Source organism: Centrocercus urophasianus, unplaced genomic scaffold, assembly GCF_019232065.1.
Source record: "Centrocercus urophasianus isolate 14NV4802_14NV808 unplaced genomic scaffold, USGS_Curo_1.0 seq_10, whole genome shotgun sequence".
In the NCBI taxonomy this organism is placed as follows: Eukaryota; Metazoa; Chordata; class Aves; order Galliformes; family Phasianidae; genus Centrocercus; species Centrocercus urophasianus.
In genome coordinates this window covers 40,071,164-40,087,363 of record NW_024884142.1, presented here as the reverse complement: position 1 = coordinate 40,087,363, position 16,200 = coordinate 40,071,164, and the positions used below count along the sequence as shown (strand labels likewise).

General features: G+C 36.2%; 1 protein-coding gene across 1 annotated transcript; it reads right to left on the bottom strand.

Moving 5' to 3' along the window:
- Positions 1–11,153: 11,153 nt before the first annotated feature.
- Positions 11,154–11,542, bottom strand: LOC122158054 (mitochondrial import inner membrane translocase subunit TIM14-like). Its single transcript, XM_042814431.1, is given in 2 exon segments — positions 11,154–11,285; positions 11,288–11,542. Coding segments are annotated over 2 exon segments (387 nt in total).
- Positions 11,543–16,200: the final 4,658 nt, after the last annotated feature.

Sequence of the window (16,200 nt, the reverse complement as noted above, 5' to 3'; positions counted from 1 at the left end):
TATCTCCCCATTAATTGCTTGTACTGAATCATAATGAAAACTAAGTGAAGCCTAATTCTGTACTGCAATGCAGAGATTTTTGGGTTAAATATAATAGCAGAACATGGAAAAGTCAGCAGGAAGAAGGAGTGTGTTAAGAGCAGGTACTACTGGCTGTAAGTATACATAAGAGAATTTACTGATTTTATGCTAAGAAAGGTAATGGGGTTTTGAACATTCCAGTGAGCCTTTTAAAAGTGAAATGTTACTATAAGAAAAAATCTTACATTAAAACCTGAAAACTGCTGATAGCAATAGTTCACAAACTGAGAATCTAGCCTGGGCATATATTCCAGATATACTGTTTCACTTATTTGACATTTTAGGGCATGGAAAAAATATAATCTCAAAAAGTAGAGCTGAGAGGAAGTATTATTTGAGCAAATACTGGCCTACTCATTGTATCTTGATAACAAGAAAGCTTTCAGAATGGGATGAAAGGCTTTCAAATAAATCTAATGGCAGGGGAAAAGAATTAAAGGCATAAAATGTCATTAAATGTAGCAGAACCTTGCAGAATACATGACGATAAATTAATCGGGTAATTTTCTTTGAAAATATAAGGGATTCCATAGAATAATAGAGTCATAGAATGGTTTGAGTTGGAAGGGACCCTTAAGATCATCTAGTTTCAACCCCACTGCTAGAGGCAGGGACACTTTCCACTAGACCAGGTTGCTCAAAGCCTCATCCAGCCTAGCCTTGAATGCTACCTGGGAGAGGACATTCTCAGCTTATGTGCGCAACCTGTTCCAACGTCTCATCACATTCACTGTAAAGAATTTCTTCTTAATATCCAGTCTAAATCTACCCTTTTCCAGTTTAAAGTCATTTCCCCTCGTTCTGTCACTATGTGCTCTTATAAAAATTCCCTCCCCAGCTTTCCTGTACAGTCCCTTTAAGGAAGGCTGCTATAAGGTCCCCTTGAAGCCTTCTCTTCTCCAGGCTCAAGATCCCCAGCTCTCTCAGCCTGTCCTCATGGGGGAAGTGCTCCAGCCCTCTGATCATCTTCATGGCCCTCCTGTGGACCTGCTCCAACAGCTTGATGTCTTTCTTGTGCTGGGGGCTCCAGAACTGGACTCAGTACTCCAGGTGGCGTCTTACAAGAGGGGCAGAATCACCTCTCTTAACCTGCTGGTCATGCTTCTCTTGGTGCAACTCAGGATATGGTTGGCCTTCTTGCTGCAAGCACACCTTGCTGGCTCATGTTGGATCTTTCATCAACTGACACTCCCAAATCCTTCTCCTCAGGGCTGCTCTCAAGCCATTATCTGCCCAACCTGTATCTGTGCTTGGGATTGCCCAGGCCTGGATGCAGGACCTTGCACTTGGCCTTGTTGACCTTGATGAGGTCGGCATGGGCCCACTTCACAAGCCTATCTAGGTCCCTCTGCATGACATCCCTTCCCTCTAGCATGTCAACTGCACCACTCAGCTTGGTGTCATCTGTAAACTTGCTGAAGGTGCACTCAATCCCTCTGCCCATGTCACCTACAAGGATGTTAAATAACACTGGTCCCAGGACCCATCTCTGAGGAACACCACTCGTTAAATTGATCTCCACTTGGACATTGTATAACACTCTCTGGGTACAACCATCCAGACAATTCCTTATCCAGAGTGTGGCCCATCCATCAAATAAATTTTTCTCCCATTTGGCAACCAGGATGACAATGTCAAATGCTTTGCAAATGTCCAGGAAGACAGCATCAGTTACTATTCCTTTATCCATTGCCATTGTAACTGCAACATAAAAGGCCATCAAGTTTGTCAGGCATAACTTGCCTTTTGTGAAAGCAGTGTTGGTTACCACCAATCACCTCATCTTTATTTTTCATATGTTTTGGTAGGGTCTTCAGGGTGATCCGCTCCATTATCTTGCCAAGCACAGAGACGAGACTGACAGAACTGTAGCTCCCTGGATCTTCTTTTTTTCCTTTCCTGAAAATGGCAGTTAAGTTTCCCCTTTTCCAATCAGTGGAAACTTCACCAGACTGCCATGACTTTTCAAATATAACGGATATCAGGTTGGCAATTTCATCTACCAGTTACCTCAGAACCTGGATCTCATCCTGTCCAATGGACTTAGGCATCTTCAGCACCACTTTTAGACAGCTGTAAGTTTAAGACCTATCAGCAAAGAATAGGTAAAGAAAAAGCTTCTTGAGATGATCAGAGGATAATGAGTTCTAGAAGAGGAATAAAACTGAATTTGTTTAGTGTAATCTAATAAAAACAAAGGGTAAAAGGGTATTGAATTATGGTCTGTAAATACACAGATAAGGAAACACCAGGGCAAGAAAGGATCTATGTAAACTAAAGGACTGCCCTGACAGAGTAACAAATATTTAGAAACTGGTCACAGTTTTTTCTAGTGTAAAAATTGGAAGGATGTTCATAGTCATTACAAGAAAGATATCCTTTAATATCTTTCAGGTAGGCTACTCACCTCCCACAGTCAAAAAGCTTCTGAAAGTAATCATGAAGAATGACCACTTGCAGCAGATGAGACCCAGGAGCTTCCAATCTAGGTTAAGTGCCCATTCCTATCTTACCAAGTAAAGAAAATCAGCTGCAGCTGGATTTTGTGACATGTCATGCCATAAAACACGGGAAGACAATTCCCTGTATTTGCAGGTTAATGGGTCAAACTGTGTACGGGATGGATTAATTAGAAATCAAATGCTTTGTAAAACAAAAGCAACTAACTCCAAGTGGTTTAATGAAACTACCTCCTAATGAAAAAACATTAAATGGAAGGGCAAATCCTATTGTCAAATCTTTGGAAAAAAAAAATCAGATTGCATGACGTTCCTGTTTCCTTTAAAATTTACTGGGTGTTGTGCTGGGAAAGGATACTTCCAAAACACTTATCTTATTTTTCATTTATTTATACTCATATATATGCCAAAGCAAGGCAGAAAAAAAGGCTAAAAATCTTACTCTAATGAAGTTTGGTGTTTGATTACCAGTTTAAACAATGTGAACTAAAAATGCCTTTAGGCACTATGCCTAGGGCATCTGGCTTTTATACAACAAATTATCAGCACTGCCACTGACCTTGGCAGCTCTGCAGGGGACATACTGTATTTTCATTTAGCTGAGATGATTTTTAAAAATCTCTTCACTATGAGCATCCATGTCAGGAAGCTCAGCTGATCTCCATCATTGTGTCAAAGAGTCTCATCTGAACTTCATCATGCTTTCAACAAAGCACGATTGCAAAGGTGTGAAATCAGCTGGCAGGTGTATTTAAAAGCACTCTCTTCCAAAACTGTCATGGGCTTACATGTTTTGGTAACCCCTTGGGTTGAAAACACACAATAGTGAAACCTAGTTTTAATATGTGCTCAAGTGTTGTCCAGATAAGAAAATGTAAACATTAAGGTTCAAACTTTCCCTAAGCTCTTCTGCAGTTGTGGGGGATAGCTACTACACACAAGAATCTTTCTATCTACTTTCATGTACTGTGTAAAAATTTTCTACTATTTCAAATAATTTAAAAAGTAGGTTGCAGCCATCAGACTTTTTGTTACTGGATGGTAATAAAAAGCCATCTCACACGAAGAGTTCAGGGGAACACATGTTGCATCCAGAAGGATACTGAGAATCTGCTCACTCTCTTTGTTTGCCATCCCACTCCATAATCAGAAACTAAATCTCCAAAAATTTCCAGTAAACTCTGGACCATCTTTTCAAGTACAGAAATACTTTAAAAATGCTTTTTATGAAGTTATGCTATTAATAGCTACCACAATATTCCATGTCCCAATTTTTTTCTCCTGTGAAGTTTCATTTATAAGAAGACTCCAGAGAATGCAAAAATGAAAAAAAAAAAATTAATAAAAGGAAAACATGACAATGTGTATTTCTGACAATCTCTTTTATGTTTTTATTTCCATCACAGTATTCATTAAAACTGAAATTTAGTGTATGCTTAGAATCCAAATTCTTTTTGTTTTTTTTTTCTTCCATGAAATATAAGAACACAGACAATGAATACTGTGTGAAATAAGAATTAATCTGATTTTAGCCAATATATAATTTCATACATGTAGATGATTGTGTGTATGAATGTGGCATTTACCATTTTAAATATAGATCTGGTAAATGTACATACTGAGTGTCTGAAGAGCTTTATTTCATGAACCTACAGAACTGAAGAATCTTTTCTTTCATTAAGGAAAGTGCATGTTAAGTCAGATAGGTTTGTCTGAAATGTGTTGTAAAAATTAATTTAAGAGAGTATATACTTGAAGATGTAAAATCTAACAGTTTGCTGAAAATCGAATACAAAATAAAGTTTTTTTTCTAATTGTTCACAGATTTTATGTTTTTTTCAGAAGCAGAAATAACTAAAATCAACACAGCAGAACTTTGTCCTTGTGGTAAAAAAGAAAAAACAAACTAACCCTTTCAGCAAGTCTCAGCAAAGCTATTAAGAAAATAATCAGAGGATGTTGGGCTTGCATTTATAACATCATTTTCAGGAGCCAAAAGCATTGATCAAAATATTCTCTAAACCTAATTAACTAACTGTAATCGATAACAGTTTCAGTATTTCACTCACTTAAGCAGGTTTTGTTCATTTGACATGTTTAATTTTGGCTGCCAAGCACAGAATGAACTTTCTAGTCATTTAATTACCTGAAATTATGAGTATCTTCCTGATAGAGAATGCCATGGTCACAATTAGATAGTCAGGGCAGAACTCTTGGCTTTTTTTCCAGTCTTTATTTTGCTGACATGGCACAAAGCTGACCTACTTGCTTCAGCTCCCAGTCCTTGGCCTTTCTTGAAAAGTGTGTTTGAGTGAGGAGATGTATAGATGGCATAGAAAATATGAAATAGCTTATGTAGAGTTTGATCAGATTCCTGGCTATGAGTAGCATGTTCAAGATCAAAATTCAGGGTATCCTAAATATACTATTATATTTTTGGGCAGATTTCCTTGACTGAAGAACCGTGAAAGCATAGGGAAATAGCTGAGAGACACCCTCTGCCTAGACATTTTTTCAGGTACTGTGAAAAGATGAATTCTCTGCTGATGCCAATGTAAGCACCCAAAACAAAATAGATTTTCAATATATCAAAAAACATGAGAAAAATGAATGCCATTTGTTTTCTGGAACTTTTTACTATTTAATGGCAAGAATCAGAGCTATTGGAAGCAAAGGTGTAATACAGCTCTTCCTTGTGAGCAATATTTCTACTAAATTAAGAGGTCAAATGGTCTTCTATTTCTTTTCTTAAACCAGCTCTCTTGTGCTTTTTGACATGAAAGAATTAGAGACTGTGGGGGCAGGGTGACTTGTCAAATATAACAATGGCAATTAGCATGGATATTACCTTTTAAGGAGTGTTATGTTCCTGCATAAGAAATTAGACATAGTTTGCTGTGTTGGCATTATTTCTGTGTTGCAACAACTCCTTCAGGTCACATAGCAATGCAGCACCTCATATAAAATGCAAGAAGAAACAGGTAGGCATTGTTCACATCTATCTTGTTGTTTCATATATGATCTTAGTTTTTGGAAGTAAATGTATACAGTTTCATTTCTCTCTCCAACATGTGAAATTTGGAGAGATGCCAATTTATTTTTCATACATATTTTTGAGTGTATTTGTGCTGAATGCTGGTTTTCATATTTTTGCAAGCTCAGAATGCTTGTCTCATGCAACTTGGGATACAATTAATCACACAGGAGTGGGACTGTACATTTAATACTTTACCTGTTTTGAGAAAATCAAACTCTCCAGAGGCTGCTCTGTTTTCAATTTAGGAATGTTTATAAGGAATATTCCATATTCCATATGATACCTATCTTCAGAGCTCATTGTTTTCAGAACACACAAGAAAAGCCTTTAGACTTTCTTCAAAGAAGTTTGTGATGGAAAAAGTTAATGAATTATTTTGCTGAAATCTCCTAATGATTAAGTAATATTTTAATTGAGTATGAAGGAATTAAATTCAGATACATTATATATATTCATAGCGAGAACATAAAAGAAACACTAAAGAATATTAGGAAAAAAAATTAGGCAGTGAAACATTAGTATTACTTTTTCTACTGTAGAAAATCCAGGCATTAGATATTGCTCAGAGGAAGTCCTGTAGCAAATCAGGGGTAAAATATCCTTCATTGTTCTGCTGTGTCAGGTACTCTGCACAGGATTCATCTGACCTAAAGTAGATTTTTACATCTAAGTCTGATTTCCTTTATAGTCTCCATAAAGAAATAAGCATCTATATGCTGAGATTGCTCTTATCTTGCTCACACAGGAAAAATGTATACAAGTCTGTCGGAATCTATTGAAGGAAAACAAGGCTGAAGGTGATTGTTTCCTGGATTACATCACTACTGGTGATGAGATGTGCTGACAACACTACAATCTGGAAGCAAAATGGCAGTCCATGTAGTGTCAACAGGTTAATTCCCCATCGAATAAAAAGTTCAAGATGCAGCCCTCAGCAAATAAAATATTGTGCATGGTCTTTTGAGGTAGGAAAGTGATGATCCTTCTGGATTTCCTGAAAGACAGACAAACCATCAACTCTGACCAGTACACCACAACACTGGCTGATCTGAAGTTCTAAATGAAAATGTGCTTCAGCTATGTTCATAGTAAATATCAAAAACTATAAATAAATTTGATGATAGTTGTAAACCACAGTCCAGCTTTGTATTCTGGTCAGAAATCATCATAAGCTGAACCATACAGTGCTCCCAACTATTTTTCTAAAGACATTAAATAACTTTCTATATTCTTATAACTCCATAGTCAAGTCGATAACCCTTGGCCTTTTATATTTTATTTATTATTTTTTTTTACATGCTTCACTCACATCTCAGAAACTGATATTCTCTCAATCCTGAACCAACCTAACTCAATTCTCTTACTAAAATGTAGGTGATTCCTGATAGCACTAATGCAGTACTCTGTCTTCTCTCCTGTTTTCAGTTTCACCTGTTCTGTGGACACAGAGGAAAGTGAGAAGAAAGAGCACAGCTGTTCTTTGCAACACAGGATGTGTAATAGCTTAGCCTCCTAAAGGAGAGTCACTCCTTCAATCTGTTTCAATCTCTATTCCTTTATTCAAATTAAAAAATTTAAAAAAAAGAAAAAGAAAAAGAAAGGAAAAGAAAGAAAAAGAAAGAAAGTAAAAGAAAGAAAAAGAAAAAAAAGAAAGACAGTGAAGAAATATAAGAGCACAAGTAGAAAAATGTTAAATTCCTCAAGAGAAAACACATTCTTTCATAAATGCCATCCAGTAATTACTCTGGGAGGTGGCTTTCTTCATAAAAGTTGCTGGGAAGAAAAACATGTATCAACAGTTGCTAGTAGTTTATACGACTAGAAACAACAGTTGAAGTGTATCAAAACCTAGCATGAGTGTTGGAGCAAGTACATTCCGGAAAGTATCCTGGGTTGGTAATGTCCAGGAGAAAAATGGAACACAAGGTCATCCAGGCCACTATGCTGTCTCCATCTTTGATTCAATCCAGAAAATAAGAGAAAAGTAAGAACCAATAAACATTGTCTCACTTTAAAATTTCCCTAGCCTTCAACATTTTTCATCTGGACGTATTTCCTGAACAAGAGAGTGTCCTTCAATGATCCTCAATGGATGTTTCTTCTAACGATTTGTTTAGTCTCCCTTGAACCATTCATCCACATTGTCCTTTGCTGAGCATCTCCATGGGTCTGCTATCCGAAAACTGAGTAATTCTACATGTACCCTTACAGGATAGTATCAGACAGAATAGTAAGACCAGACAAAACTAAGATAGATCTATATTTAATTATTATTGTATATACCTAGAACAACTACTGAGGATACTCACAAACTCGTTGCATTTTCAGATATAATTATCTGTCTATAAATTATTTATACTGCAGCAGAATTAGGTTACTCGAAATTTCCTGCTTCTCTCCAAATGGCATCTTCACATTAAAACTCTTGGCCATTCTGCAAAGTTAGTCTGCTAAAGAGTCTATAGAGTCTGTACAGGAGTGACCCATAACACATTAGAGTAAATGTCATTTGTTGATTAATTTAGAAAGCTATCATTTGCATGACCCTTCTTGGTTCCTTTCTGCTTTGTTTGTTTTGTAGTTACCAGAACACCATAGTTGGAGGTTTCATTTTTGCAGACTCATTTCAGAAAATAACTTCTCCGATCATGTATGCAGACCCCTGAATTGAGAGATTTCCCTCTTTGAAGAGAAATCACTTGTATTCTAACAAGTTGTAAACTGCATGAAGGAATCTACCAAATCTAAGTTTGAGACCTGAACTTGGCCCTTTTAGGTTGGCTTTGTATTTTGCTGTAATCCTTTTTCATTTTGAATTCTTTTACTTGTAAGAGAGTATATGGCCTATAAATCACTCTTCAGAAACATACACAGAAGTACAAGAGAGCAGTGAGTTTTAAAAGGAAACATTTTCAGATGGATTTTACAGGAGTTAGGAGACAGAATGACAAATCACTGCAAAATCTTTTTTTCAAAAAGAATATCTTTTTAAAGATTTTTTTGAAGAGTAAAGACAAAATGCTCTGATTTCCTAAAAACAGTTGTAAATTATCATCAGCTTCTGCCTTAATGAATATTATTTTCCTCTAGCGAAGATTTTTAAGTCTCAGATGAGTTTTCATGGACTAACTATATAGATAGTGTGAGGAAGAACACAGACAATGTCTCTGCATCATAATTATAGCAATCCTCTTCTTTCCAGTATCAACCAAGCTATAGTCAGAGTGAGTATTGGGAAACAAATGTGGGAGCTGTAAGCTTGACGTCTAATATCTGCTACTGAAGATTTGGAATTTGATTTAGTGCCTCTATTGGATGGTTTGAAAAAATAGGTCTTCCATCTTCTTTTAATAAATTCATTTTCAGACCTGCAATTTACCTTTTTGGCAGTTTTACGATTCAAAACAATAGGCCTTTTTTAGTTGTGTAATTTTTTTTGACTGTCTTCTTTTTCTTTCTCATTTATAAATGGAAAATAGTTTTCAGTAATTTGTAGAATAGGTAAACAGGAGCCATTCATAGCTCCCTAGTTGGAAAATTTTCAACATGATTGCAGTAAATACTGGGGGATTATTTTATATTTTTTGATAGTAACACGCTGATTCTTACACATTACAAGGCCATATTATGTTAAATCTACATACATTTGCTATTCTATAAATTCTGAAAAGCAACAAGTTCTGAAGTGATGCATTACAATTAGCTCTCAGAAGAAGGAACATTTTCTGCAAGAGGGATAGAATCCCAGAATAGTGAGACTTCCCCTGCAATTTAAAAATAAAAAGACATCAACGTGGGTGAGGGAGCAGGACAAGTTTAAAAGAACAGGGCTTGGCACTGAAGGCTAGTGATCCTAGTGATTCTGAGACTTGATAAATTCAGGGCACCAGCAGTTGAATAGATTTTTACAAGAACACAAATAATTGCAACCATGGTTGTATGTCTCAGCCCACATTGAAGGAGGTGGTAGCTGCTATGAGCAAAGACAATAACATTACATGTTGACCATCTCTTGGGGAACTTTTTGAATTTGTACTCAGAGGCCACAGGCATGCGAGTGTTTCTGAGTCATTAATTTAACTGCCTTCGTAGTTGTTGCTCCCATCACGTAACTTTGAGTTGACCATGTGAACTATGTGAAGAAACAAGTAAATGCACAGTGCAAACATTTATCTGACATTAATAACAGGTAGATCATTTAGGCAATCAAGACTTTACAAACAGAAGTTGTTCTAATGTTCTGCCTCTCCTGGCTTAAGAACTTGTCAACAAGGGAAGCAACAAGAAGAGGCATCACTCTTATGCATACATATACTGCATTCTGCCTGACAGTGTTCTTGAGAAACATGTTCACTGTTATTGTATTTTCTTAAAGAAATGCACAGTCCACTTCAGAAAACTAACTCTTGGGTCAAAAACTACTGTTTCTCTATTGCATCATCCATTAGCTAAACAGAATGTCTTGGGTACGTTTCAACTAGTTTTGATATAAATTTTAATTACCTTTAAATAAACTGTAAAGGAGAAATAAAACATTCTTGATCCCACATAGATAAAGACATCATGGAACCCTGTCTGTCAACTATAACAAAAAAGATCTATTGATATTTATTCAGTGGTGTTGTGTCACCATAAAATTGAAATAACATTATAGTAAATTAGTTCTTTTATATCTACAGGAAATAGGAGATCTCCCTTGATCCTGATTCCATTTCTTTGCTTACAAGCAGCTGTTGTGAATGTTTCTTGCTCAGAAACTGCCAACAGCCTCATAATTCCCTCATGTCTTGTTAGCACATAAACCCAGACAGGATCCGAGGGTATGACTGCACCATGTCCACAAACTTGTGCTTGCTTTAGAATCATAGAATCATAGAAGCATCAAGATTGGAAAAGACCTCTATTATCATCTAGCCCAACTCTCCACCTACCACCAGTATTTCCCTACTAAACCATGTCCCTTAGTACAACTTCTAAACATTTCTTGAACACTATTTTTTTTTTTTTAATAACTACAGGTTTGTAATTTATTGCTATAAAATTCTTAATGGTAAGAATCAAAAGCTATTAGAAAATCTAAGACATTCATATCCATCGGTAGCAGTTAAGAAGGTCAACAAATCTTGTTTTTCACAAAGTTGGTCAACTGTGTGTTCAGTGTCTTATACTTTCTTTAACCAGAAATGAACGCTTGTCTATTTCTTCACGTTAAGTAATTTCTGTTTATTTTCTAACCCCTCCTCAGACTCTTTCATTATGCTAACTGTGGCACAAGAGAGAACAGCAGCATAAAATTTAAATGTAACTAATTTGACAAAAATTAAGAACATCTGGTAACATGCAGGAAGACTTACTACTCTTTGACACTGAAAATTCTGACTGGCAGCTCTTACCACTTACTAAAGAACAGATCTGAAAAGCCTTTAATCTTCACTTCCTCGCACTTTTCCCCAGAAGTGACTAAGTACCAAGCATAGAGGGAAGTATTTCTACTTATTCATTTTTCAAGCCTCATTTGTGTCAAGTCAGTGATGGACATGAATACTTACTTTAAGCTGTTTATAAAAAACAATCATTTATACAAGCAAAAATTCTGATTTTATCTCCAATTCATTTTTCAGCATAATCTTCAGTAAATGTTTAGCTTTGTTGATTTTGGTTGCTACTTTCGGAGAACCTCCTTTATCTGGATGATTCAGAACCATAATCCATCCTTCTAAGCTTCTCTAATTTTAGTTCTAGTGGCTGTAGGGCTCACTCCTACTATTAGGGCTACTTCTTGTTTTGTCATTTTGTGTTCAAATCCACCTCTGTAACAGCTACTAAAGCCCAGTTTGGGCAAGATCTGCAGCACTTGTTTCACTTGCTTCAATGGTCTACTTTGCTTCAAGGCTCTCAGAGCATAATGACTTGCAAACCCAACCACTGTAGTGGTCAGCCTGACTGCAGTCATAGTCCCAGCCATGCACACTGACAATTGCTAGGCAGAGAGATCAGAGGCTGCAGCACACTGTATGATTTTAGTATCCCTTGTCATTAGTAGTATGAATAGGATAGTTTGGAATTACATCTGAACAAGATTTGTAATTGGTATTTATATGAGTGTTTTTATAGGGAAAACATTTTCTGTACATCAGATCAGTAATGGAAAAAAATATTGTGGTACTTATTCAGGTTGCTCAGAGATCCTAAAGAATGTATTAGCTATAAAACAGATTTTTTTTTATTTAGATCCTTCTAGATGTTAACAGGAATCCTGGAATGATGTGCTTATCATTTATCTAAAAAAAATTAAATTGCAACTTTATTCATATGTCAAGATATCTTAGCTTTCTTAAGATTTGCAGAACGATTTATTGCATTATTAAAAAGGCAGCACAATTGTTTTTGTATGTAGAAATCTGTTAATCAACTGAATTAAAGAGATTCTGTTGTAAGAGTCAGGATTATACTCTGGTTCTTTTGATTCTACAGTCAGCATCCCTTTCAGTAAACGAATGCCTCATAAGGCAGCTTTTCTATTCCTAAATATTTACGTATTTGTCTAAGTCCAGTAAGAATGGAAGACACATAGAGCCTTATAAACAAACAAAAACAAAACAAAACAAAACAAAAAAACCACCCTATATTACAAATAATAAGTTAATGATCTAATCTTCACTCAGCACTCATACACATCTGTGATTAACATTACTGTGAAATACAAACTACTGAAGAATAGAACCCTTCACTCAGAAGAGAGACATGCTCTTCCATTTGAATGCGTCTTTGTTTTATAAAATAACCGTTAAGTTTATCTCACTACAAATATTTTCCGTTTTACTGCACAGTTGAAAGAATTTTGGCATGAAACAACGTCAGGAAAATAAAATCTTGTTATACTTTTCCCCACAGAAATTGAACTACATGTTTAAATAACCATTTTATATTAATTGCAAGGTACATGTCAATAAATTCTGCATTGCCCAAGTGGACCATCTCACAGATGGCAAGGGGGCTATACAGATGTAAGAGGGAGCAGAGACAAATTTGCGTTACTTAATGTAACAGTGCACATGAATATTTTTGGTGAGACGAAAAGGAAGAGGGAATTTGAACTATTGTATCCCCTTGTTTTCTTAAATATTGTTATCACTAACAATCCACATAGTTTATATTCTGCAGTAACAATAACAGAAATGAAAATATCTGTATACAGATATGAATTCCAGTAAAGAAAGTCTCAGATAATTACAGAATCTTACTTCTGTTCCAGTTTTTCACATTGCAGAGTGGAGGAAACCTATCTTAGCCAGTCATTTACTGAAACAGTTTCAAAACCTACTTCATTAACTCTTGTTCTTCAAATCAGTTGACAAGGAAAGTACTCAAGGTTTTGCCTTCTCAGCTCTTTCAACTGACAAAATATTAAACCATCCTCAAAAATATTCCATTATGCAGGGTTGCTTTCAAAACAGTTTGCACAAGAAATTAAATTCAATCACTCTGTTTTGCTAACACATCCTGAACAAAAATATATCTTTTTTTCGTAGTAGAATACAGATGTATTTCTTACTTACTGCATATGCTTGAAGGCCATCAGGTCACTTCTACTTATATATTCCGAAGGTGGAACATTGATTGGATCTCAGACACAGTAATTCACTTGAGCATATACAGTTCTGTATCTCTTATACTCTTGTGTGAAATCTGTTATCTCAATAATAAAAAATAGATGTGTTTAGTCCTGATAGCATGTGATCATTCTGAAAAGTTTGCTGAGAAATGGAAGTAATTAAATAATTGGTGTGTAATGTAAGAAGGCTTATGTTCTTAGTTATCTTCACAGAAAAAAATATATTGAGGTCAACTGAGTCTCTGAGTTGGCTTCACAGGCTTTTACAGCTAAAAGGAATAATTAAATCTTCCATTCCAAACTCATTCATATTAAGTTTCATCTAATTAGTGAGTTCACTAACTTGCTTTTGGCTAAAGCATACCTTACAAAAAGGCATCCAACCTTCATTTTAGAACCTTAAATGGCCACTTCCATACATGTCATTCTGCAGGTTAAAATCAGTGACAAATTAACATTTACAAACTTGTCCTTTTCCATCATTTGAATTAGCTTAATTTCAACTTCTAGAAGTTGGCTGTTGTCCTTCCTATTATTGAGAAATGTTACACTTTTACCACCCTTCTCAGAAACTCACTCATTGAAATCAAATAATTTCTGTTTCCTTTTAACAAACAACAGATAAGTGTGACTTAATAAAGATTTGTCTAGTTCTAGATAATTAGAAGTTACCTCAAATGAAATAATTAATTTCTCTAGTTTAAAATCTTCTGTCTGTAGCAAAAGGAATATCTTCTCATTCTTGTTCTTCTATAGTTTACAGCAAATACGTTTAAACAAGAATACAAGAGTGGTTTCCAGCTAACATTTTTTTGCAAACGTAGAGCTACCTAAAAATTTCCTAAACACAAGTAATTTCTTTGTTTATTATCTTAAAATTGGTTTTGACCTTTTACTATAGCATTGTGTATTGTCTGGTTTGGTAAATGAAGGGAGAACAGTGAATGTTGTCTACCTTGACTTCAACAAGGCACTGTCTCCCGTAACATCTTTGTAGGTGAACTTAGAAAGTGTGGGATAGACAGGTGGACAGTGAGATAGATTGAGAACTGTCTGAACAGCAGAGCTCAGAGAGTTGTGATCAGTTGTACAGAGTCCAGTTGGAGGCCTAAAGTTAGTGGTGTTTCCCAGGAGTTGGTACTGGCTCTGATGTTGTTTATCAACTTCATCAATTACCTGGATAAAATGATAGAATGCCCTCAATCCTCAACAAGTTTGCTGATGATAGAAAGCTGAGAGAAGTGGTGTACACACCAGAAGGCTGTGCTGCCATTCAGCGAGACCTTGACAGTCTGAAGAGTTGGGTAGAGAGGAACCTGATGAGGTTCAACAAGGGCAAGTGTAGAGTAGTACATTTGAGGAGGAATAACTGCATGTATCAGTACAAGTTAGAGGTTGTACTGCTGGAAAGGAGCTCTGCAGAGAATGACCAGGGTTTCCTGGTGGACGATAGGTTGGACACGAGCAAGTAGTATGACCCTGTGGCCCATAGCCAATGGGAACTTGGGCTGTTAAAAAGTATGTGGCCAGAGGTGATCCTTACTATCTATTCTGTCCTGGCTAGGCCACATTTGGAGTACTGTGTACAGTTCTGAGCTCCCTAGTTCAAGAAAGACAGGAAATTACTGGAGAGCATCTTGTGGAGGACCATAAAGACAGTTAGGACCTGGAGCATCTCCCACGTGAAGCAAGACTGAGAAACCTGGGGCTGCTCAGCCTGGAAAAAACTAAGAGGGGATCTTAACAACACATGTATGTTTAAAGGTCAGGTGCCACGAAGGCGGGGCCAGGTTCTTTGTGATAATGGCTATCAAAAGAACAAGGTGCAACAGGCACGAACTAGAAGACAAGTTCCATCTGAACATGAGAAAAAAAATTTTTACCTTCAGGATGACAAAGCATTGGAACATGTTATGCAAAGATGTTGTGGAGGCTCTTTCTCTGGAGGTATTCAAAACCCACCTGGATACTGTACCTGTAACCTACTGTAGGAAACTTGCTTTGTGCAGGGTTTTAGACCACATGCTCTCCAGAGGTCTCTTCCAACCCCAGCAATACTGTGACCATCCTGGAAAGTTTCTTGTGTGCCATAATCACTTTGTCATTGATTTCTAGAATTGCAGTCCTCCATTCTGTAATAACAATCATGTTAAAAATTCCTCAGTTTTAGATGTATAATCCAGATCTCTGCAAATAGATTTCTGATTTATTCTACTTCTATTCCCTTCACACATCTGCTACTGATCTTCAGCTACCCTTAACCTACATTGAATAATGAATTTCTGTACAGGATGCTGACTCTGCACCATTACCTAATTCTAGTTCCTTTTATCTCTTCCCAGTTATATAGATACTAAGGGCTAGAAACAGGCACTGCTGAGTTTCAAGTTAGTACTTTCAAGTGAAAGGAGTAGGAAGTGCAGCAATAAAAGATATACTGCATCATTCTCAAATGTGACTGTGCCAACAGAAGCAGCTGGGAAGAGTATGGGGTTCTAATTACAGATTGCATCAATCTCTGTGAACAGAAGCAAATCTTCTTCCTAGGTTTCAGGCTTACATCTTGTTTGGAGAGGCATAATGAGTTAGGATTGAATGTTCAGTTACAAAAGGATGGCATTATAGGTTGTAAGCAGATGTTGCATGTTAGAGTTCTAATGATATATATTTCAGTACACCAAAACTTTGAACTTCTAAATTAAGTTTTTATTAACCTAATTGTAAGCATAAGGATTCCTGGTTTTATTTTAGGATGTAGAATCAGTGATTAGAAGAGTGTTCTCTTGCATGTTAAATGAGACTATAAAGCAGCTAGAATAATCTTGAAAGAAATATAGAGTGGAATATTCCACACAAGAACGAAACAGTGAATGTTGAAAATGAATAGAAACTGTGAAATTACAGTAGTATAAATCAAAATTTATCAGATAATATTAGCAGCATGATACAGCATATTACCACATAATTTCTCCCATCAAAATAAGAAGACCCAAATATCCCAAATTAAG